The 24,594-nt window shown below is 39.4% G+C and overlaps 1 protein-coding gene across 7 annotated transcripts in view; it reads left to right on the top strand.

The window, feature by feature from the left end:
- Nucleotides 1-2,439: 2,439 nt before the first annotated feature.
- The window catches only part of GRM5 (glutamate metabotropic receptor 5), a 236,393-nt gene continuing 214,238 nt past the window's right edge, over nt 2,440-24,594 (top strand). The window contains exons 1-3 of one of the 7 annotated variants that reach the window (XM_064645014.1): nt 2,440-2,724; nt 3,348-3,510; nt 11,016-11,897. In XM_064645014.1, coding sequence (XP_064501084.1) covers nt 11,219-11,897 — 679 coding nt within the window. In that variant the 5' untranslated portion in view covers nt 2,440-2,724; nt 3,348-3,510; nt 11,016-11,218. Of the gene's footprint in view, nt 2,743-3,142; nt 3,511-3,985; nt 4,009-11,015; nt 11,898-24,594 lie in introns of those variants that run through there. The other 6 variants (XM_064645011.1, XM_064645018.1, XM_064645017.1 and 3 more) reach the window with 6 other exon arrangements.

Below are 24,594 nucleotides of genomic sequence, written 5' to 3'. Positions count from 1 at the left end.
ACCTTTTATATATCTGTGTTTATTGGGACCCTGTTTAAAAGGTCAACAAGAGGCATTAGGAATGTAAGTGCCTTGGCCACCCCCATCCATTCTGTTTGTCTCCTTTAATCTTTGATCCAGCTGCTCCAAACATCTGGCACAGTGAACTCTGACTCTGGGCTGTGATTTACAGGGAGTCCTTGGGGATGTATGTTTAGGAGCTTCTTTGCATTCCCCATTGCTTCTACACAAATCTTTGTGTCCTTCTTGTGTGGGGATCATCTCTCTCATCTGCTGGAGGTCACCCATCATCCTGCCAGCCAGCTGATTGTCTCTGTTGGCAACGAGAAGTGGTTGCTTTTTGACTCCCTTATCACACACAGTCCCAGGAGAAGACAGACAACTGCTGTGACAGCCCAGCAAACCAATGGCACCTCTCCTCTCCCCTGATTCCTCAAACATTTCTTCCTTCGAGCCTCCTGTGCACAGTAATACCACTTTGCTTTTAGTCTCATCTTTCCCTTCTGCAGACAAATCCGTCCCCACCTTCTGTAATCTATGCCTTCTCTGTAAATATATGTTCCCTCTTCTTCTCTGTTTCCAGCTTCCTGACCTTCTAGCAATTTCAGTCCATGGTTAGTGGGAAAGACAATGTCTGAGAGGACCCTGGGTGTAGGGAGGAAGAGAAAAGATGGTCTTTACCTATCACTCCACCAGGTCAGTGACAAGAATAGTAACTAGTGGTATCTCTCCTATCGTGTAATAACCTGCCTTCATCCCTTCAAGCACCAGCACCAGCTCTTGGAACTGCATAGAGGGAACAAACTGATACAGTCACAGGCACACACACTCACATTGTCCTCTGCTTAAAAACTGGCCTCTGCCAGTGACTGAAGAAACCAGGAGGGTTGGGCAAGAATGTGAAGCAGGTGCCATCTGATGGGCTCCCAGCCAGCCCCAGGCTGGGACTAAAGGAGGATGTGAAGGAAAAAAAAACAGGCTCCACACCTGGTAAGGACATGTGGGATCTCTATCCTTCATGCCTGGGGACAAAACCAGCAGTCAAGCTGGTAATGTGGTGGAAGAGAGACAGTAATAAAGGGATCACAGGGAATTAGGATCATGGATGGAGCCATAGCAAGACTATCCCTCTTCCTCTATTCCACAACAACGTTAAGTTCTTAAGTTGTTAATTCAAGTTAACTCAGCGGGGCAGGGGTGTGGAGGAGGATAGGGTGCAGGTTAGATGTGGCAGTGCAGTCGCACTGGGGCAGCTACATCAAGTAGCGGGATTTGGGTCATTCAGCAGTTGCTTAAAAAAAAAGGATAATATTTTAAGCAGCAACCGAGAGAGGGGGGAACCAGCAGGGAGCATCAAGCTGTGGAGCAGTGGCAGAGAAAGACTGTTAATTCTCGAAAATGGATGCACGAGCTAATCCTTCCCTGCAAATACAGCCTGGTAAATGCTCAGACCCAGCAGCCTTTTAAATGCCAGACCAGCTCTTACCTAAATGACATTTTGTTTTATTATTTATTTATTCTATTTTACTTTATTTATTTATTTGCTAAGAATAGCTTTGAATAAAGAGATGATCTCTGTCTAGCATTGTGTTGTGAGGGTTCCTTGGTGTTTGCTGTTGTTGCAATAGAGTGCAGGGAAGTGTTGAGTTTGTCGGGGCTCAGGCTACCTCGGACCCCTCCCATCCACCCATGCATACCCATACACCCCCACCCCAAGCTCAGAGCTGTCCTGTCCGGCCCTGTGCCGGGGGTCCCTGCCCACCCCGGGCAGAGGAAAGGATCAGTGCGGTGCTGTGTGGTGCAGCGGGCTGGAGAGGAGCAGGACGGCTGGGTGTGAATGGGAGCAGGAGCCGGGTGTGTGGGGCTGAGCTGTGAGACGGGGGAGCGAGGAAAGGAGGAGGATTTGGGAGAATGCAGTGATACCAGAGGAGAATGCAAAGCTTTGGTTGACTTCGGGAGGGAAGGGTTAATCGAGGCAAGGTAGATGTGCGGGCAGCAGATAGCACGGGAGAGAGTTGGTGTGGGGTTTGTGGGAGGGTGGGGAAGCAGAAGGGTCGCAGGGTACCGAGCTTTTGGGCAGCCTGCCCGTAGTTCTGCAGATACGGTCCAGGGATGCTGGTTGTGGAGGCAGGAGGCTGGTGGGGAACTGCAGCGCCTGTGAGTCCAGGGAGTCCGGGGTGTCGGAGAGGAGGGAGCCCAGTAGGAACGGATGGCTGCAAGTGGCACCTGCCGTGGGGAGGAGCAGGGAGCAGCCCGCAGGGAACAGGAACAGGGGGGCAAAACACGCCAGTAGGGCTGGCAACTCCATCTGCCCTTGGCAGGGACATCAGTCCTCGTCTTGCCGGTGCTGCTGCCCTGCAGCCAGGAGAAGGGACGAGGGCTGGAGAGGGCAATCTGTCCTTCCAGTGGCAAACAGTCCCTTCTTTCTGCTTGATGTCGCTGTCTGTGTATGTGTGTAGTGGGGTAGTCGCTTGTCTCGCATCCCCCTCTCTCCCCGTGCCAGAGAGCAGCAGGCAGAGCCCAGGGCTGGCAGGCTGCTTGGTTTCCTGGAGGGATCTATGCCACTTGGTGGCACTAAAAAGTTGCGCTGAAGCCCGGTGCTCCCCCTTACGAAGAGCCTCCTAGCCTCCCAGCCCAGACCCGCAGGTGCGGCAGCAGAGCGCCCGGGATCCCAGCACCGCGACCCCAGGGACAGCAAACTTCGGCGAGGGCAGTTCGCAAACGGTAGCCGGGACCGCAGGGGTAAACTCTTCTCCGCGACTCGGTTTTAACCAGGTTTTTGTTTGGTTGTTTTGCGGGGGTTTTTTGTTGTTGTTTTTTTTTTGGTTGGTTGGGGTTTTTTCCCCATTCGGATGATGCTGCTCTGAACCGATTGCCGCTTTCTTACTTGCCAGGAAGGAGGTGTCGGTTTGTAGGGGGACTTTGCAACCTTCAAAGCAGGGAAAAACGCAGGGTTAACCCCTTATAAATGCAGAGAGGTTGCTACCGTGCATGTGTGAGGAAGGGTGGAGGTGTTTAAGCAGGTGGGTCAAGCTGCAGCAAGTATTTAGGAAGACCAAGGCTATGGTGCCAGAGAGCATCTGTTGTTTCATCGTTTGTTTATTCCTCCTCCTCATGTCTTCCCCCTCCCTTAAATCCAGGAACCGTTCACGCCTCTTTCAAATGAGATTTGGGCGATTCTGAGAGAACAGCGTGTTGCATAGCGTGTGTGTATGTGCATGCATTCGCGGGGGTAGGATACTCGGTCCTCAGTATTTGCCTGTGATCAGAAGAAAACAGGATGTGTCTATAGCTGGAGGAGTGACAATGCTAGCCCAGTGGGGCTCACCTGCTGGTGATCTTTGCAGAGGCATTTGAGGATTATTCAGCTCCAGAAGGTCTGTGTGAGGAGTGCTATTCTCTGCCGTGGCTGAAAATAGGAGGTGCCTACTCCTACCTGGCTTGATTATTGCCATCAAAAGGATCAGTTTGCCACCACTGTGGTAAGAAGCATTTGCTGCCACGGACAAGGTAATGATGTGGGGCGGGAGAGGGTATTTGTGTGCCCTGGATTATGGACAGAAACCCTGTGGATGCAGTAGAGGCTCTTCCACCCTCTCCCTCCCTTTCTCTTGTTTTTGTGCTGTGCCCTGGTTGCTGGAGGACCAGTACAACTCCTGGTGGACCAGCAAGCCAACTGGTGTGGTACTCTCTAGGGTTTGCTGGGGCATAAGGGTGCCGGTGTGCTGGAGGGAAGCAGGCACTGATCCCTCCCCAGGAGCAGGATATGTGTGGAGCTGCAGGGGGCTGGGGTACTATAATACCTGGGCTTGATGATGTGTGTGATATAGTCCTTCCGTTCACAAGTGGGGATTTGTCTTGCTAGGAAGGTGTAATGGAAAAGAGAATGTATCTGTTTTCCAGGGACAGCCAGGCTTAGCTCAGCCATAGACTTTTCTGTGTGACCTTGGGACAAATCACTCAACTCTGCTCAGCGAGCCCTGTCTGTTCCTTATTTAGTAATCGAAGGTAATGTCTCCATGTACAAAAATGATTCATTATGGATTGAGAGGGACAGCGATACCGCTATCTAAACAGGGAGATAGAGACCTAAAGACCAGTCTGCTTGCACAGATATATACGTCTGTGTGCACAGCCACTTAGTTGTGGCAGTGCAGGTAGCTATGCTGGGAGTTCACCTCACCCAATAGTTTCCTCCAAGACCCAGATCTATTTATTTAATTAATTTGTAAAAATGTGATCCTGCATGCCAAATGTGACCACTGTGGCAATTTTTACCACTGGTTGATTTTTAGGCTGATTGGTTTTTTGCCTTCCCCTTCCATAGACCTGCCCAGAGGCGAAAGCCGGCGGCGAGCGGTGCTCAGCACCAGGGACAGCGTCTGCTTCCCGCTGCCCGCCTCCCGCTGCCCGTTCCCTTCCCCGCCGCTGCCCGCGGCCCGCAGGCAGCGCTGTCCCGCACCCTGGGGCTCCGCCACCCAGGCAGCCCCATTCCCATCCGAACCCTTTTCTGAGAAACAATTTCCGGTGGTGGGGAGGGGGTGACTGACTGTAGTGGGAGCCAGGACGCTTCTTTCTTCTAAGTCTTGAGGACAAAGTAGGGGGTCATCTTGAAAGTGGCAGAGGCACATGTTGAAAATGCACCACTCTAAATTCTGAAAGGCAAAGATGTATAAAGGCTGTTAGGCTCTTTAAATTCCCTATGACTTTTTTTTTTTCTATTTTTCTTTTTATAAACTGTATTCCTAAACATTTCTGTCACATGCTGATATTTTGCGAATTATCAAATACTTTGACTACATCCTTATTTTTATGTTACACGATCACAGCATTAATAGTTGTTTCAAATGTTCAGAGAGTACTTTTTAGGGTCTCTATATAGATTTCTTTTCATTCTATTTTCCAACATAGCTGTGGTGATTTTGTCATAGTGGCAGTGCTGGAATGCCACCATAACCACTCTTGTTGCGACTTGCTGAAAAATGTTTTTTGGATCTGCTACTACTTTTTTTCTTGATCACCTCCTCCAGACCATACAGTTTTATTAATTAATAACATTTCTAGGATTACAGATGAAAACAAACCCGAGCTACTAATTCCTGCATCATATGGTGTAACTGGTTTTTGGTAACAGCAGCAGTAAGCAGTGTATTTGGTGGAATTGCAGAGATCATTGAAAATTTCCCTGGGAGTTTAAACACCTACATACTAAAACCAAAACTGTTTCATCAACCAGAAAGTGCATGTGTGTGGGCATAGCATGGAGAAGAACTTCCTGGTATTGCTAAGGATCTTGTTGATAATTATAACATTCTCTGTTTATTAGCTATGAAGACATAAGATCAGCATGCTAGTCTGTTATTTTCAGTGGCTGTTATGACCAAATGGTGAAAATTCTTCCTTGCTGCTTAGTTTTTTTTCCTATTTCTAAGTGGAATTATAGAAAACTGTTTCATAGTCTCTCCTGTTCTATAAGGCTGTTTTCTTTCTCAAAGAACTTTATCCAGTGCTCACTGAAATTCATAGAGCTGATAATGTAATGACAGTGGTAGAAATCTCAAAACAGAACAGGATGCTCATATTTCATGCTTTTCAAATAAAGACCATTTGAGTGCATCAGGTTTTGTTCAACTGAACTAAATTACCTCTGAGGAAGGGGTATGGGGTACCTTCTGCAAAGCGAGCCTCCTCTGAGTATTGGGAGATAGATTGCCAGGACAGCTTGAACCCAATGTTTAGAGTTTGCTATGCCAATAGCCAGCAGAACTCAGCATGCCTTAGGATCCTGAGTGTACACTTTTTCCTGACATTGATCCCTACTGAGATGAGCTGAGAGATCTCTCTCCGTATGTAATTGTTTTTCTAAGACTGTTCCATGTTTTGCTACTGAAAGATCTTTGCCGCGTGATTAGTGACATGACTGACTCTGGACCAGTAATTCACTTTCTGCTTGCTAAGGTTTTGTCTTCTCTGATGACAAAACCTCGGTTAATTTCTTGTGATATACTGATTTGATCCATATCAACACATATTATCTCATATCTGATGGATTTAAATTAGTTGTGGTTTATACTGTAAATGAATGCCTGGAAAGAATTTACTCAGCAGGTATACGGCTGTAAGATATACAAATATAGCATATAAATAAATTTTGTCACTACAAATGAATGGATTTTAAGGATGCTAGTTTTTGTGATTGTTCTGATCCTCAAAATCCTTTAAGAAGGACCTTAAACTTTAGATAAGCCTTTATAGATATTTGATCAATAGTATTCTTCATCTGATAAACAATGAACATGTTCCTGAGTGCTTTGTTGGATTGGACCATGAGTTCTCACTCTATCACAGCACTGTTCTGTGATTCAATAATCTGACATTTTATTTTTAATATTTAAATCTGCCTTAAGATTCAGAGATTATGAACAAGCAGGCTGTAAACTTACAAAATTGTAACAAAGAAGAAGTCTGAACTAAAACATTTCTACTCTTGTCTTTTGATCATTTTTTTCATGAGGTAGAAAAGAATAAATTAAAAAAAAAATCCCTTTGCTGAATTCGTGTTTTACCTGTTAGAAACTACAGAGCCAAGAGGATTCAGGTTGCAAAGCAGACAGGTGCTTCACTCTGGGGTCACTAGTGGGCGCTGCTATAATAATGTAAGTCACAGCAGGAAAGGGTGTCATCCTTTACGTTTAAACACAGTTACACGTGCGGTAGCAGAAGCCCTTAAGAACAGTCAGATGTGCTCCATGTATAAACTCTCAGCCACGTACATACTGGAAAATCAGCACTTTGTGAACTGCTGTTCATAGTCTGGTTTTTGATCAAAATTTATTTAGTGCCCTTAGATATTAATGTTTTTTTTGTTTCTTTTGGTCTGTACAGACTGCAAGTACAGGTGGACTTGCATTTGAGATTGAAATAATTTTGAAAGATTTATATTATTTTAATGATGAAAGATTTGTGTGATGTTTCGTGGAATATTACAGATGCTCATTTTCTACTCAGTTAAACCTCAACATGAAGTAGCTGGAACTCTGCCCTAAGGGTACAGCTGAGAATCAGAGACTGGCATGAAGATTTTCTTGCCAGGGAGAACAGAGGTTATAGGAACATGTTGAGTGTTTCATCAGATCTGTCTTCAGCCATCTGGATAGCCCAAAAATTTTTGTCTGTGGCAAGACTGAGCAAAGGACAGATAGGCAGAGTTATTTTTTTGTCTCACTACTTCTGCAATTGCTCCAAGTGTGAAGCTAATGCACCAGAAGACTGAGACCAAAGCATCTGTCATCTATTGTTAAAGCACGTGAACTCCTATAAATTAAAGGATTAATTTATAGTTAAATTCATAACTAAAATAAACTAGGAACCTTGATACACCAGTAATTAGGTACCTGATTTAATTTTGCCTATGTTGCAGTAAATTTAGAGTAAGTCCATTGATGCTGAAGAAATTGACAGCATGAAAAATAAATTTGACCATAAGTGCTGTGCATGGTGTTCATCAATGAAAGCAAGTAAAAGAAGATAAATTATTAATTGGGAAATAATTCCCATTACAGTTCATTTCTTTGATATTGCTGATACCTCTGTTCTCAGTCTGAAGGCTATAGCATGTCAAATTCCCTTTAGGGTTATCCATAACAATTTAAAGAGGAGTTATATTTAAGCTTATAAAATTTTACTTAGTTTTGTTTTAGTACTCATCCTGCTTGCAATAATAAGCTTCCTATAGTAAGAGAGAATGGTAATCAAAACGAGAAGTGACTTCTTGGTGATTCTCTTGGGACAGAAGCACAGTAAAATTGTATATTTGAGTAGTTCCCTTGGTCATATTCTCTTCAGGAGAATGTTCTCCAGGAAATGTAATTAGTGTGCTTAGTCTATCAGCTCTCTGTTCAGTCATTTTGGCCTAAATTGGGATTTTTTACCTGATTACTCTCATGGTATCTTCTCATGACATGGCCAGCTGTATCCACCAGAAGGATGGATACAGACAAGAAGAATAAGTTGAAATACAGGAAATTCTCTTTAAATATATTTAAAAACCCAGTCCTTTTTACTTTGTGGCTAAACGGATTGCCCAGAAAAGTTGTGGAGGCTCCATCCTCAGAGATATTGAAAAGCTGACTGGACATGAAGCTAGGAAATCTGCTTTAGTTGAACTTAAAGTGGGGCGGATGGACCAGATAACTTCCTGAAGTGCCTTTCCACTTCAACCATTCTGTGATTTTTAAGTTTATAAGCACAAGAGTATGCTCACAGAACCAGATCTCTATTATACAAATAAAAATCCATTGAAATTTAGTAGGCTCACTTAGCCATGTCAATATAAATTCCAGATTGTTTCACTACATCACGAAATCCCACAAAAAACCTACATTGACTTTGGGTACTTGGATGCAAGTCCTAAGCCTAATAATATAAAAAGTAAACAGTGTTCTCAGTGTAACTAGTAACAGTTTAAGTCCCAAGTAAATTGAATTTCACTTTAGTACAGTGAAGAAAGTTCATTAGTTTAGAGCAACTGCAGTCTGCATCTGACTCCTTCTTTTCCCTTGGATGCCATGGAGTTGAAGGATTTTATTGCTTTCAGAATCTGCTTTTGGGCCATAGGAATCCCCCAGCTATAATATAGGCTAATATTTTGGAACCAGAAATATAAAGGAGACTTTCAGCTTTGCCTCATTCTTTACCCTGTAATTTTATACTGATAGATACAACTGTAGACAGAGAAGGGCAAACAGCTGTTCTTTGTAGTGAAGGAGATAAAAATAGCCTTACTGTCCTCTCTTCAACATATATATCCTGTATGGAATTATTTAATTCATAGACATAAGACCAAGAAATTTGGTCAATGTGTGTTGTAGAACTGAAATGGTGGATGGGCACTGGATACTTTTTTCAGTCCACAAGCTCACCCTAACTCTCTGAACTCTCTCTCTTTGTACATATGCAGATTCACAGACAACTTGGTTATAAAAAGGCATCTAATTGTATATCCAGTTACAATCTGAGGCAGAGTTGGCATTTCTCTAAATATACTTGTGGTTTGAACACATAGCTTTAATTTGAGAAGCTCAGAAAAATAAGGATCCATGGTTTTAAATAACAGAGTACTATTGCTGTCCAAATGTTTGTAAGTTAATAAATAATTAAATATTTTTAAAGTGATAATACATTCAATTAATTAAAGCCATAGGAATTTAATAGTTTTGATATTGTATAAAGATATCTCCTGTCATTCGCCCTTCAGACTGTTTTCAAATTACATGGTACCAACTTCAGAGTCATGGAACAAACAATTGCAAGACATAAGCAATAGTGTTAGCCTGTAATTAGAGACTAATTAACCTGAACTGAACTGTTGTTATTCCTTAGTGGCAAAGGGTTGCAGTATTGATAAGCCAACTCTTCACAGACTAAAAAAACCACAAACCTTATTGAAGTGTTTTACAGTTGTCTGACTTTTATATTATTATTAGGACTTTATAATATTACAAATTAATATTACCTGAACCAAACAATATTGTGATTAACATTTAATATTCAATATTTTCTCTTTTTAAGGATTTAGATTTTATTTGGGAATACTCACTGAAACTATGGCATGATTTCCCTTGTGCAAATACTTTATAATTTATAGATGTCTAGGTAAAATAATAATTGAGCAAACCTAACAGCAAACAGAAAAGAGTTTTTAGATTACATGTCTCATCTTCAGAATCAGGAATAGTTTTACTTGGCGCTATACTGAATGACCTAGCTGCGAGGAGTAAATTCAAGATTAAAATACTGTGAGATTTTCAACCAGGAAGAAACAGAGGTAGATTTCCTATGGCAAGGGTTTCTTTCACTTTACAGTATCTAGATGGTATCAGAGTCATTAGTAATGGCTAGAAATGATTGGTGGTGTCTGAAATTTATGGAGATTTTTTATTTTTTTATTGCATCAAAAGATTTATGCTGATAAAACTGAGGTCAGGCTCTGCCCCATAATTTTTCAGTTGTTTTGTCAATAATGAAAGTGGGCATATGGTTCACTAAATAGCTCAGCATCTTCCTGTATTTAAGAGTGTGCTTAGCACTGTATTTAAATCCAGAAGCATTCTTCTGCAAATCCAGTGCTAGGTGTAGAACATTTTCAATTTCCATTAACCACAGCCCGAGATGTGAAGTATTTTCTGTTTGTTTGTTTGTTTGTTTTTTTATCCTTCAGCAACACTAGAGATGGGTACAGATTGTGTTGCAGACTGTCGGTGAACGTAACAGATCAAATATTTTAGGCATCAGTGCATCTGTATAGTCTCTGTGTTGCCTTCTTTCTACCAGTGTTGTTTATAGTCTACAAGGACTTTTCAAACTGTTTTTTGGCAATTTTTGAAGTAATAATATAAAAAGATTAAAATAATTTCACTACTCTGCTGTTTTCTAATTACTGTTCCTTTGCTTAAAACAAATATAAATATTAATATCAAACAGTTTTCTTAATCTTAACTTATTTTAAAAGTTATTTTGTTTCAAGTTGTGTCTTGCAATGAAAAAATAGGTTTGTAGATTCTGCATTCCTTAGAGTAACAGTTTTATGTGTCAACAGCCGCTTCCTAATGCTGTAGCTGATAATAGAGTACAGCCCAAGGAATATTAGTGGGATGTATGTATTTGAGATATAGAAAGTGTATGAAATTAAAGGCAGTTGCTTTTGAATTCTTCTGTGGAATTAAATACTTGCCTGTCTTTAGTGCTTTTGAAAACATTTCCCCAAAGAATTTTTAAACAAGAGTGTCAAAGAGAAAGATGTTGCTTTATACTAGAAGTAGTACAGGCCTAGCATTGTGAAACGCTGAAGTGTGATAAAGTTTTCCAGCTTGAAAATGATGAAAGCAAGCGTGCATAAGGGAAAATGTATTACAGTCATTGACAGCAGTAGGAATAGGTGCAATCTTACAAGAGATTATAAAGTTGACTTTATAAATAATTTTAAAGCTCTTTCTCTTATTTATTCATTTTTGAAGGTTATGAGGATTATGACCACATGTGCAGCTCTGCATAGGTATCCACGCGGAGATGATGGTGACTCCTTAGAGAATACAAGCAAACTCCTAACTAAGCATCAGCATAGTGGGTTTTTTATCCAAAAGATTTGATAACTGCTTTTCACCAGCTCTCCAACTTTGTTCCATCATGCTGTCTCTACCAGCCTAAACCATTTCCTAAAATGGTCCTTTTGCTGTTCCTTGCAATCTTGCTGTTGAAGGAAGATGTCTGTGGGAACTTTGGGCTTTTGGTTTCAGCACAGGCAAACGAAAGAAGGGTGGTTGCACACATGCCTGGTGATATTATCATTGGAGCTCTATTCTCTGTCCATCATCAGCCAACTGTTGACAAGGTTCACGAGAGGAAATGTGGAGAGGTAAGAGAGCAGTATGGCATTCAAAGAGTGGAGGCAATGTTACATACCCTTGACAGAATTAATTTGGACCCCACACTGTTGCCAAATATAACTCTAGGATGTGAAATAAGGGACTCCTGCTGGCATTCTGCTGTGGCTCTGGAGCAGAGCATTGAGTTTATAAGAGACTCTCTTATTTCATCAGAAGAGGAGGAAGGGATGGTGCGATGTGTGGATGGAACATCATCGTCTTTCCACTCCAAGAAACCCATTGTTGGTGTCATTGGACCTGGCTCTAGCTCTGTTGCTATCCAGGTCCAGAACTTGTTGCAGCTTTTCAATATACCTCAGATTGCTTATTCTGCCACAAGTATGGACCTAAGCGATAAAACTCTGTTCAAGTATTTTATGAGAGTTGTGCCATCTGATGCACAGCAAGCAAAGGCTATGGTGGACATTGTCAAACGCTATAACTGGACCTATGTTTCTGCTGTACATACTGAAGGTAAGAGGTTGTTTTTTTAACATATAAGAATGCCTTTGAACTACTCTGATGTTGTCTAATAGATGGATGATGATGTTGGGTTTTTGCCAGTTAGTTGTCAACAGTACAGACTTTACTTAATAATTTAACTTCACATTCTTTGTGGGTCTGAAGTAGCATCATTTGTCCATGGCTGAAAACAAAGTTTGAAACACAGGATTGTGTGTGCTCTATGCTACTTATTAGTAAAAGTGCTTGCTCTGAAGTCTCCTAAGTGACCTTAATTTAATTTAGCAGACGTTTATTTATTTTTCTTTATCTACCAATTAGTGTATTTATGTAGAATAACAATTTTGACTTTATTAAGATCAATGGGTAGTGAGAAAGCATCTGATCTTCATAGTGCAGATGACAGTTAAATCATAATTTGAAACTATAGGTGAGTCAGAATGCGTTCCTGCTTAACATCTGAGTTACAGAGGCACAGATACTAGAAAACATGCAATTCTAGATAATACCTGAATGCAAGTTGTCCTATATCCCTGAGATCAGAACTGTTTCCATCCTTTTTATGACACTCAGTATAGAACCAACTGCTTGCTCCATATCTACATTGGTTTTGCAAGAGAACAAGGCAAATCTCCTTGCATCTTCTTCACAGAGATATGCTCCATGTCTGCTAAATTGCTTTTATCAGTTGTCCAGAAAATCAGAACTGTGGGCTAGATTGCTTTCCTCTTTTTATTTATTAGAGGTAGAGCTTAAGCCTTTTACACAGTGGTCATAAAGAATATGATTAGGGGGATATACTATGGGAAAGCTTACTTGATTTTGTTATTTCTTGTACTGGCAGAGTTGAGTGGTTTCATGTTGTTATAAGTGGCTAGAATTTCATACTGCCTTAAGAGCAGGTTTCATCAACCCCTAACTAATGACATGACCATTTAATGAATTTTACAGAATTAGGTTCTGTGATGAGTTTTAGGACTTCACCATGTTGCCTCTGTTCAAACAGACAACTTCTGAATGGAAGGCTCAAAATACAATCTGGAAATGAAAAATGTTAAGAGAATGAGTAGTGGTGGCAACGTTGCTGAACAGCAGCAGATGCTGCTGGCTTTATTACAACCAATAGAGAGCAGATTGCCCTTCCCACACATTGAGTATGCTTCTCTGACAGACTGTATACTATTCAAAGCCCTTTTTGGGGAGATACTGGTCCAATGCTAGTCTTGCATGCAGATTGATGCAATCATGTTTCCATCATGCTAGTGAAAGCTGGTAAATAACTGCAGCCTCTTTTGTATGACGATGCATGAATATATTAGCAGTTTAATCTAAAACTTCAGTCTATAAAACAGTGTATAAATCACTCTCTACATTATATAATCTAATGAAGGTGTTCTGTACCAGCTGATGGTACAGAATACAGAAGGGTATGTAACATACAGAAGGCATGGCTAGCTGTGCAGCCTTGCCTTCACGAATATATATGAATAGCATCGTGGTAAAAAATAATGCCATTGACATATCACATTACCATAAGATTTTATATCCTGACTGGTTTTGATGACTCGTCTAGTTTTGTCTATGTACTACTTTTACACCTATCCTTATTGAGATGGGATGCTTTTATATCCTATGTGGGAATTCTCAAGCTTATATCAAGGCCTGATTATTCACAGAATGAAAATCTGTACTTTTACCACTTTCTGTGGACACTCTTTGGAGCAGATAATTACATATGGCATGTTAGTCTCACGGCAGAGGAGCTTTGTTCTGTGCACAGGAAAGAAGGGAATAGGGAAACAATGGTCGGAGTGGAACATAGATGCTATGGTTGGTCAATACAAGAGAAGTAAATGAGAGAAGAGCTGAATGTGAAAAAGGAGAAATGATGAATGATATATGTAGTACAACATGCCCCTGCTTCTGCCATTATTAATGTGGACGAGATAGGTGGTCTGTTGTTAATACCTGAGGCTTCATTCATAGCATATTTACAGCAATATAATTCTGGACTTCAGTGAAAGAACATTAAACTTTGGTTCTGGGAACCTTCTGATTCTATCATCTATTTGCATGGTCTGATCATGATGGTGAATAGGTTTTCCAGGTAAATAACATCGCACAAATGTTTTATTACAATAGAAGATACGATATTTATCATGGGATAGAAAAATACAAACTGAACAAGGTATTTCTTTGAAATGTGACAAAGTCTGATGTTCTGGGCACTTTCCAAAGATTATGGCACAGGTAACCCCTTAAAAACACTATTAAAAACCCTACACATGAGTCTTAAAGAAAAGGAATTGGGTAAATAAGCAAAAGAGAGTTTTAGGTTGCTTGCTTGTTTGTTTGGTTGGTTTTGTTTGTTTTTTGTTGTCTGTGGTTTTGGTTTTTTGGGGGTTTTTTTGCAATTATTTTTAATATATTTGTTTACTTGTAAACATTCCAGATATGCTGCTCAACTCAGTGTACTACATTCATAGTTATTATTTCAAAATAGAAAAAAAAATATTGAATCCTGTTCTTTGGAGTTTTTTTTTTTTTGTGGGATCTTGACCTCCCATTGAAAGTAGTCCTTTCCATGCTTCCAATAGTTCTGGCCATCTACATTCATTAATTTTAGTTAATTTTTATTCATTAAGCATATTCTTCTGAAATACGATCTTTGATTTCTGTGAAGGATTTCCAAGGAGGGGGAGGGTCCTCTCTTCCCAAGCTGGATGTGGAGAAAAGAAGATGCATAAAAAGACTGGTTATTTAATTGCTTTCATAGTACTATCAGCAGATAAATTTACAGATCTCTTTTTGATCCAGTGTAAGAAAAGCCTACAATACATCAGTAGTTTCACAATAAAAGGCTTCTTGTTTGAATCTTTCCATATGCATTAAATAATTATCTGTATTTTCAGTGGATTATTAAAATTCTGGGGGGTTAATCTGAAGGTGTGTTATTAAACCCTTACTCAAGACTTCCATATTTAAAACAAACAAAAAAAATTTGAGAGATTCTTGTTAGCTTTGCTCCTTTGACATTTAGCATCACAATTTAATCTAGGTGATGCCTCCCAATATACAAGTAACCACTAAAAGTCAATTGTTTTTCCTAAAAATGGGAAGGTAACAAGGACTACTGTCAGTGTAGCTCTTGTAATTTTACAGTGGAAGTTTCTGCAATCCGTTCAATAGGAAATGTAAACAACAAATGAATGATACTTCTCATAAAACAGTGGTCATCTTCACTTACTATGTATTTTACATAGGCCGTTCAAAAATCTTTGCAAGTCTTGAGTTGTAACTCTGCCTTGCTTGACTTTTTCAGGAGTTATTATTATCGTTATTTTACCCACTCCCCAATTCTTCCTTTCATTGAATCTTTTGTGGGCCTCTACTCTGAACCAATCTGGATTTAAAATAAACCTTTTTCACACACCATGAGGGCTCTTTTTTCAAAAAGCCTTATCAGTTCTGTAGTACAGGCCACACTGTGGCCCCATGAACAAATAAGTTAACACTGCAAGGCAGAGAGCTAGGACTGAGCAGGAATGAGGGAATCTGTGATGTGAAACTCCTTGTACTGAGGACTTGTTTAAAGCCTGAAGTGTCTTCAACTTTATGGATTGCTACAATAGGCATGAAGGGTGTGCTGGAGTTGCCTACTGATCTAATTCTTTCAGTTAACCTTACAGATGTTTTTTTCAACCACTGTGATATGAGCTGTGCTTAAACAAATTTTTCCTTAAAACTAAACCACCATTCACTTTTTAAACCAACTTCACAGACAGACAGCAAGTCAATAATGTAGCTGAGTACTCTGCTTGTGCATCTCTCTGAAGCAAGGTAGCACAGCAGAGAGAAGTACCCTAGTTTAGTCTCCCAATTTCTCAAGCATGTTAGAAATTCTTTTTAGCTCATCTTGTCCACCTCCATGGAAACTGATGCACATAGGAAGGTGTAGAGAGGAAAATTTGTACCTCTGTTTGGCTTTTGGGGGGTGATGGCTGGCATGCAGATGGGCCACGCAACTCACGCACCACAGGCATTTTGTCTCAGCCTTTTCTTGCTTAACCACTTGACACCACAAATAATGGGAAATGGTTGGAGAAACCAGGGAGAGGCTGGCTGGCCACTGAAAGAGACAAAGAGCTGCCTGTTTACCTCATTTCCCATAGGAAAGCCTTCCCTGGTCTTTTTGAAAGATTTGAGAAAAATATGCACAATTTTCTCTTTTCCTATCATTGCAGTTTGAAGGCTTCATTTTGAAAGCCGGTTTGAACTCAATACCCTCCTGTTGACTAGATTGACATTTGGGTCAAGCCTTCCTAGTCAGAAACAAGGTCAATGCCTGAGAATCCGTGCTTAAAATTTGCCTGGAGTCAAAGTAATTAGTAGCTAGAAAGGCAATTTCTATTGCCATTGGAAACCATTTATTTTGCTACACTGAATGGGATGAAGAGGTGATGTATGCTGGAAAAATAGAACTGTACAGGGGTACAATTGAAATGCAGTAAGCCAAATGTATTGGGGGTGGCAAGGGATAAATCTAATTCCATTATGTAAAAGGTGTAATTTGCTTTTGAACACAGTCTTAAGAAATAAACCATTGTTGACATTTTCTTCAGACAGCTCTTCAGATAAACATTGGATCAAACTCATCCTCAAAGTACTCTCTGTTTAACATTACTTTCCTCCATTTGAATGTATCATAAGTGCATATAAAGAGGTGGTTCACATCAATTTTCTTGGGATGTAATCTGGCAAGCATAACAAAGGCAGAACTTTTTCCCCCTGCAGATAAGAATTATTTCACACAGTCCCTTCCATATTTGTTCAAATGTGTCTGGTTACAAGATTGTTTTGGCCCCCATCCTTTGCTACCAAATAAAAAGTAAAATTAAAATTAGTCATAGTCTGTGCATTAAAGAGGAATAAATGAGCAAAAAGCTGCAACAAGTTGATGTTAAACCTGCTTTTTGGAACAATCTGTGCTTACATGAGATTTTTCATTTAGAATCAAGATTATTCTTCTTTAGATATGACAATTGTATCACAGTCAGAAATATTATTTGCTTTTCACAAAGTAATATGATTGAAAATTATTTTTTTTTAAGCATAGGTTATTTTTCATGTTTTCATATTTTTTCATGCTTTATATGCAGAAAAACTCCCACATTGAAACAATGTACCAAAAAGGTCTGTGCTAGTCCAAGAAAACATTTTCAGTTGAAGAGAAAATTTATTTCTAAAAATATATTTTTAAAAATTGAAGGATGTCCTCTCTGAAGACTGGAGAATGTTCCATTTCAGCAATGTTGAATTTTTACCATTGAGCAAAATAATTGTGTTTTGGGGGTTTCTGAAATTACTTTTTAACTGTTTCAAGCATAAATTTTGAGATCAGGATGATCAGAATTTGATATGCTCTTAATCACATTAATCTTGTAACAAAAATGAAAAATATCTCTCATCTGAAAGAAAATACGGGGAATGAAAACCCAATCCAAGTTCTAATCCTATCTGTCTGTTTGCTCATTTTTATTGAATGTTGGCATGTGCAGCAGAGGTAGATTTTTTTTTCCTAATTTCAAATATTTATCCTTGCATCCCAGTTGTGAAAAGTGAGCAAATGCAATCTCTCAGATGGGAATACTGAGACAGAAAACTGAAGTAGTATTGAGCTAATGTTTGCTTTGTTCTGCAGTGAGTGACTACCCAGAAAACATTTTAACATTGCTGTTAGACTGCTCAGGCCAGACATACCTACTGTGAAGGACCTTGACTGACAGAAAAACACAAAGTGAAAGGGGTGCTCTTATTTGTATACCCCTCATTTTGTGAATGTAATGGGGATGAAGATTCTTTGGGGAAATACCATGAGACAGCAAAGGGAAGGTGGTGTACTATTCAGCAAGGAGGTCTACTATTCTCAAGCTTTAAAAGAAAAATCATTTTTAAAGGAATTATGTAAGATGAACTTAGCTAAGAGCAGGTCATTTGGATCATCAAAATATTACCTTGTTTTTTTTGTTTAGGTGCTAAATGTTTGAATGTCAGTTTTTCTGCCACTTAGACTCCATAGCAACTCAATGAAAGTTGCAGTGTCATGAAACTTGCCTTCACTGAGAAGAAACAATGGGAATCCAGCAACCTCCAGCTTCATCTTCCATTTTTCTGCTGCTTAAAACATGGAAATGGAACAGTTATTGTCCTCATCCCCAGGGTGCACCTCTTCAGTTCAGGGAAGGATCTATTAGGTTGATGAGATTTGGAAATCTTTCAGAAAACAGTTTCACTGCACAGTACTTGCTGGGTCAGAGCGGATTTACAAAAGACAGTCCTTCTAATATGTGCTATCAGATTGCTATGGGTAGTGACAGTGTGATTCACTTTCCTCACTGATATTTTTTCCCTCATTGATATTTTGTCTTTGAGATTAAAAAAATGCATGCTATAGAATTGGCCGGAAAACAGATATTCCGTACAATTTAAAAAAAAAAGTTCCCCAAGTATTTTTATCCCAAGTCAGAATTGAAAACATAAATAACATTTTTTGGTGGTTGAAAGCTGTGATAAAACTTAGAAGCTGGTAAAAATAAACTGCTTGACATGTAGTTATATTAAAAGAGACAATAAAAGATAACTTGATAAATCAAATGGGAATTTCATTCTACAAGGTGTGAACTTTTAACTGCTTTGAACAAATATTAGTGTTCTTTACCAGTTTTGATGAAAAGCATTTTATTCAGGAAGGAGTTAGTTGGAAGTTTCCCTTCACATCCCATCTTATTTAGCATGTGTTTCATACCACCAATCTTGTATACAAATTAAATATTTTTGGATACGTTGACATCTCATTAATCCAATAGTCAAGGAGAAGCTAATGAACCGGGTCCCATTATTTATTATTCATAAACATCTGTGGTACTTCTGAATCTGTATTTCTTATTCTTGAAACCACAGATTTTTCTTTTGTCATGTATGCTACCTGGTGACAGGAAATTTAAATCATTAATTTGTGAAGTAATTTTTCATAGATTTCAAGGTCAAAAATACAATTGGTACACTTTAATATATGAAAAAAGCCAAAATAAACTCAAAATATTATTTAATATTCCTTGAAATATATCCTGTTATTGAGAATTCAGGGGAGATCAGGGCTCTGTTGAAGGCAGGGAATAACGGGAGAGAGACAGAAAAAAACTAACCAACATCACTGAAAGGACTAGCACAAGAACCCACTTTCCAGAGGGCTAGTTTAAAACCTTGGGTATGAAAAAACTTTACAAGAATATAGAATTTAATTTGTTACATAAATAAGGAAAAGGAAGATATCCTGCAGTTATCAGTATCTTTATGCATCAAAAACATATTGTAGGCAGCTTAGTAGTGCAGGAATTAAATCAAGGAAGCTTCAAAATTGGGAACTTCACCTAGAGTTAAGGAGCAGAATATATATTTATATTGGTCCATACATGAAGGATATTTCCTGGGCTTACAAGAGCTAACTTGTGATATCACTGAAAGCTAAAATGCAAAGGACCTATGCTGGATCTTTTAAATTTTAGTCTTCCCTAAAGCAGTTCTGATTTGCTGAATCTTGAATCATGGAGGAGACAATGATCTTGGAGGTGAGTCAAAAATTATAGACTTTGCCTTAATTTAATTTGAAAGCCACTGGAGATAAAATAATATTGCATCCATCTTACTAAAATCTGATTGCAGGCTCGTGATGTGGAGGCATACCATGCTGTAATACATAGTGTTTATATAATTATTTTGTATGTATATACGTTAAAGAACTGATTGGGAAGATTATTAACAGAACAGTTGCCATCTACCTTGGCAATCGAATTTTGAGACAATCCTGTTCATAAATCACTGCCTTGTTTTTAAATGAACATAATTTAACTCATCTTTCTAAATATGTTGACTGGAAAAGAGTGTATTTAAGATTTCCTTTAATTTAGGGATTTGATTTTTCTTTCTGGAAGTGTTTGACAACATTTGTGGCTGGGCAAGTACATAATCAAGGTGATATAATTAAAAACCTCCATATAAAATCAATTACATTGTCAAAGAGCAGCCAAACAATGTATGGGGAATGGCTGTTTCTCAAAGTGCAATATGTACTAGATGAAGTGGAAAGACAATATCTGGGGGGGATGGTAAACCATCACAGTGAATGAATCCCACAGCCAAAATGCAACTTAACTGTTGAGAACAGTGGAAGTATGAGGAAAATTTCTCAACAGACCGCCCCTCAGTCTGCTGTGATCTAGTCAAATGCTTCCTATTTGTCTTGAACTAAAGTTAGATTTTTTTTCCTTTAGCTTTCCTTCCTGAGATACATTTCTTCTAACTCCCTAAGTGATGTTATAGGTATTAGGAGGAAGAACAGAGGTACTGCAAAGTCTTATTGAGAGGACTATGATCAGAATCTAGGAAGATACCTTACTTCTGTGAAGAAGATAGTTGCAGCAGGTGAATCAGTTGTCCTAGACTGCTATTCTGGAGTACATAAGGCAAATATATATGAACTATAGTTGACCACAAATTGTGGAATCACAGAACATGTTCACTTTTCCCTGATTTGAATGTTCAGAAATCTATTCTCCATATCCTAATTCTGATAGGTAAGATAGGTAATAAAATGCCAGCTAATTATTAGTAGTTATTACTTTGGCTAAAACATATTGTTTATGAAGATACATACAGAGCATCTTCACTTAAGGTGAAGAACTTAAGTTCTTTCTAGGGAAAATCTTCTTTTCCCAGGCACTGTTCTAATCTTTATTTTGGCTAAACCAGAGAGCTATAGTTCTCCTGTCACTTCTGTGAAGTGGGTTTTCAAGATGCTAAGTTATTCTTATAGACTTTATACGAATCTTTCCAGATTTGACAAATCCTTTTTTTCAAGAGCATGTACCCTTATTTTTTAGTGAGATTGGTACTCCATTTACTTCTTCAGCCTGAAGTGAGGCAGGAAATGGTTTTCCACAGATCAAGATACAAGCTGCTCTTTCTTATCTTATTAGCAAATCAATAGAGTGGTGACCTGTAATCTTGTACTGTTTATTTTTGCCTTTTACAATTATCTGCTTCCATCTTATCTTGAATCTGCCCATCTGGCTTTCTATTTCACCTTCCTCAAAGTTTGGTGGTTTGTTTTTTTTTAACTTCTCCCTGTCTCTTTTCTGGTTACATTAATTCTTTGCTTCTTCCCCCTAATTAGGTTTGATTTTTTTTCCCCCTCTTATCTCACCCCGCTCAAAATAAGATTACCAAATAATTTCACGTAAAAAATTTTGTGAATAAGATAGGATGTGCTGATTTGAAATTTTCTAAAACTTTTGGTATATGTGACCATGACTATCAACCAATGCAGGCTGAGTCCTAGTTAAAAAAAAAGACCATCAAAATTGCACACTCTTTTTAAAGTTCTTTCACCCGGAGAAGTCTGTCTTTTAAAGTTCAGGTTTTAAAGTCCAGATTCTCCTTTTAAAAGATCTGATTCTAACTAGACATATTTTCCAACAAGTCTAAATTTATTTTATCTTAAATCCTAGAGTATGGCTATTGTTCAATATGCAGATTTGGCATTTAGTGAAAAATGGGACATTTTTTCATATGCAAGCAGAGCCTTGAAGGTAAAAGATAAGCTGAAATTATTCCTCTATTTTACCTCCAACAATGTTCATACCCAACTTCATTCTCAAATGAAGGTTCTTGGACAAAATATGTTGCACTTGAAGAACCCAACACCATCTCTCACCCACTTTCTCTCCATCAGGTTGCTTTGAAGATGGTCCTTGTAGGCAAGAGAAGTGAGCAGTCAGGGAGGATGCAGACATGGTCTTGGGGGTGTTCCCTGGCTTGCAGAAAGTATTGGGTCAGTATGGCTGTGATCCAGAAGCAGTACTGAATCCTGACAACGAGTGGAAATGTATTTAGGCATGGAAAGGGAGCAAAAGCTAGAAGTTTGGAAAGGGATCTTACACCTTCTGTTGATGGAGGACTAGCAGTGAGGTTCATCTCCTTTCCCATTTCCATGTTGGCTTTGCATCTCAGAGAAGAATTTTATCATAGGTTTCCAAAGAATTCCAGGGAGGAAAATTAATAAAAACCTTTAGGTGCTGCTTATTTGGTTTTATGAGTAGAACAGAACCTCAGGCTGCATTTGATAGGTGAGTAGTTTTTCCTTTTTCTTTCATCTTTACTGCAGAAAAATGCAGGACTCAAATCCTTTTCATGTAAACTGAAGCTTCCAAAAAGATTAGGATATGTGCACAAAATAGGATTGTGAGAGAGTGCCTATTATCTTTCCAATACAAGCTTCTCATATGTCTTCAGTTATGGTTATATATAAAAGTGGCTTCTTTGGTTTTTTCATTCCAACAGTGCTGTGGGATGTGAAGTTACCTTCCTTGCTCCTTTTCATGCATATGTAAAAAGACAGGCAATTTGTCTGACCTATTTCTTTCTGTAAAGGGAAAGTATGAGAAGAGCTCAATTTAAGGGGTCTAAAAATGTTGAAGTTGTATCAGATGCTCTCTTTCTCTGACTTACATCTCTGCTTTGGAAGCCCGCTCGCTCTACAGGGTATTTCAATGCTCAACCTTTTTTTAGCATGTCCGTTCCTATGGACATATCTCAAGACTATGTAGATAGTCCGTGTCTTACAGGATGTAGGGTTGAAAGTTTTATTCAGTCAGACAGAATTTCTATGGAGGGATTCTATTTTTTTTTCCCTAAATCTAAAGACATTTATGCACAAGCTTATATGTCAGAGTGCTTCAGTAGTTCAAAATGAAGCATCTGGTACAGCATGAATTCAGGGATCTCAAACTTACGGATTTTGTACAGAAGACAGACTTATGCGGTGGCTGTGACAGGCTAGGGGTGTAGTATCTTCTGGTAAGCTATCTAAGATCCAACCAAGGAGTGTAAGCGTTATAGTTATAACAACATCCTGCTATGGAATTTTATTGGGAAGTGAAAATTGTTTGAACTGTAGATTAACTAATTGCTCTTTTCCACCAGCCTTCCCTGTTTGAATGCTTCACTTGTGTGACTTTCCTTTCTCTCTCTCTCTCTCTCTCCCTGTGGCCTCTCACCTGTTAACTAGAACTGTCTAAATCATCCAGGTTAACATAGTGCTCCCAAGCTGATTTTATTACAGGTCTGAGCATTATTCACATGTATTCAGCCAACAATTTATGCAGACAGATTCTATGCAAGTTGTTCACAGGCTGCTCAGGCAGGGCTAGATGGTGCCTTTGGGCACCTCCCTGTGGGAGACTTGATGTGCAAATAGGTCTGACATAGGAGGCAAAGTGCTGAGAAGTATCTCAGTCATGCATAGTGACTTATGACCATGTCAGGCTACTGGTGAAGTATTTCCATTCACATGCAATGGCGTATTCATCACATTAAACCCCGTTATAAGAGGGAAGCCTTGTGTCCTCTAGTCTATGCTGTGAACCTGCCTTTGCTGTTTGGTTAGCTTGTGTCTCTGTGGGGTAGAAATATAGTACTCTTTTTCTAGCCCCATTCAAGAGTGAGAGTCAAATTAAATCACCAAAAGTAGGAAATTTAGCCTGAGAATACTGGGTGTGGAGAGCAGGACATTGCAGTGGCCATGGGAGAGGGGAGTTTGCAATGGTTTATGTAGAAGTGAGAGACCCAGATGTGTGCTCTTCTGGACTGCCCACATGGCCCTGATAAGACTGTAGAGATTGTGCCTTGTGATGGAGAGATTGGTTCAAATACACTGTCGGGCTGTACCATTACAGTATTGTGCTCAAAATGATCAGTCCATTGGGAAGTATGACATGGGACACAACCTTCCGGAACTGAGAAACTCAGCTAGTTGCTCAGCACAACAGGCTGCATCAGAAGTATGCTGGGTGTGCCTGCAGTCCCTTCTGTATCCTGATGGGAATATGCCTCCAGCCATCTGTATTAGGCCTGCTGAATGATTTTATAATGGTTTGGCATTTTGTAGTCTGGTCATTGGCACACAAGGGTGTCTTTGAAGCATTTGCTCCAAACACCCACATTTCAAAAGTGTGATGGAAATGTTGTGGGGATGAATACTTTGGAGAGTAAGGGGCACTCAGACACTACTTGCAATGTGGGGCACAGAGAAGCTCATGGATGTGTAGTTTGTATACAAGTTATGCTACTGAACACCCAGGGGGTTGTGCCCTTAGAGAAGGTACTCTGAAACATCATTGAGAAAAAGTATCTTGATTGATATACTTTCCCTTGGAAGGCAGAAAGATAGAAAAGGATAGAAACACAGGAAATGCGAAGCTGTAAGGCTGGTTTCTATTTCTCTTTTACACAGAAGTTTTTATCTGATTTAGTGTTTTTCTCCTCTTGAACAGTTGGTAGAGTGGGTGTTACATCCAACACCTCCATGTGACAAATCTCAGCCTACAAAATACTGACACGTTACATTTCATTAACCATATGGGACCTAATTATACTGCCAGCTGAAGTACAGGTGCAAGTCCTAAAGGATCTGTTTGCTGTATGAGCATGGGCCCTATAGAACCTTACAGTATCTTTACCTACACAAATCAGGGAGTTCATTTGACATTTGCAATATTCATGGCTTCACTGAGATGTATAGAGCCTAAGTTTTAATATCTGACTGAAATAAAAGGTGAGTTTTTACTCACAAGATTGAAGGGTTTGGAGAAGA

This window comes from Pseudopipra pipra, chromosome 2 (assembly GCF_036250125.1).
Source record: "Pseudopipra pipra isolate bDixPip1 chromosome 2, bDixPip1.hap1, whole genome shotgun sequence".
Taxonomy (NCBI): Eukaryota; Metazoa; Chordata; class Aves; order Passeriformes; family Pipridae; genus Pseudopipra; species Pseudopipra pipra.
The sequence above is the reverse complement of the archived record's forward strand: the minus strand, read 5'-3'. Positions and strand labels throughout refer to the sequence as shown.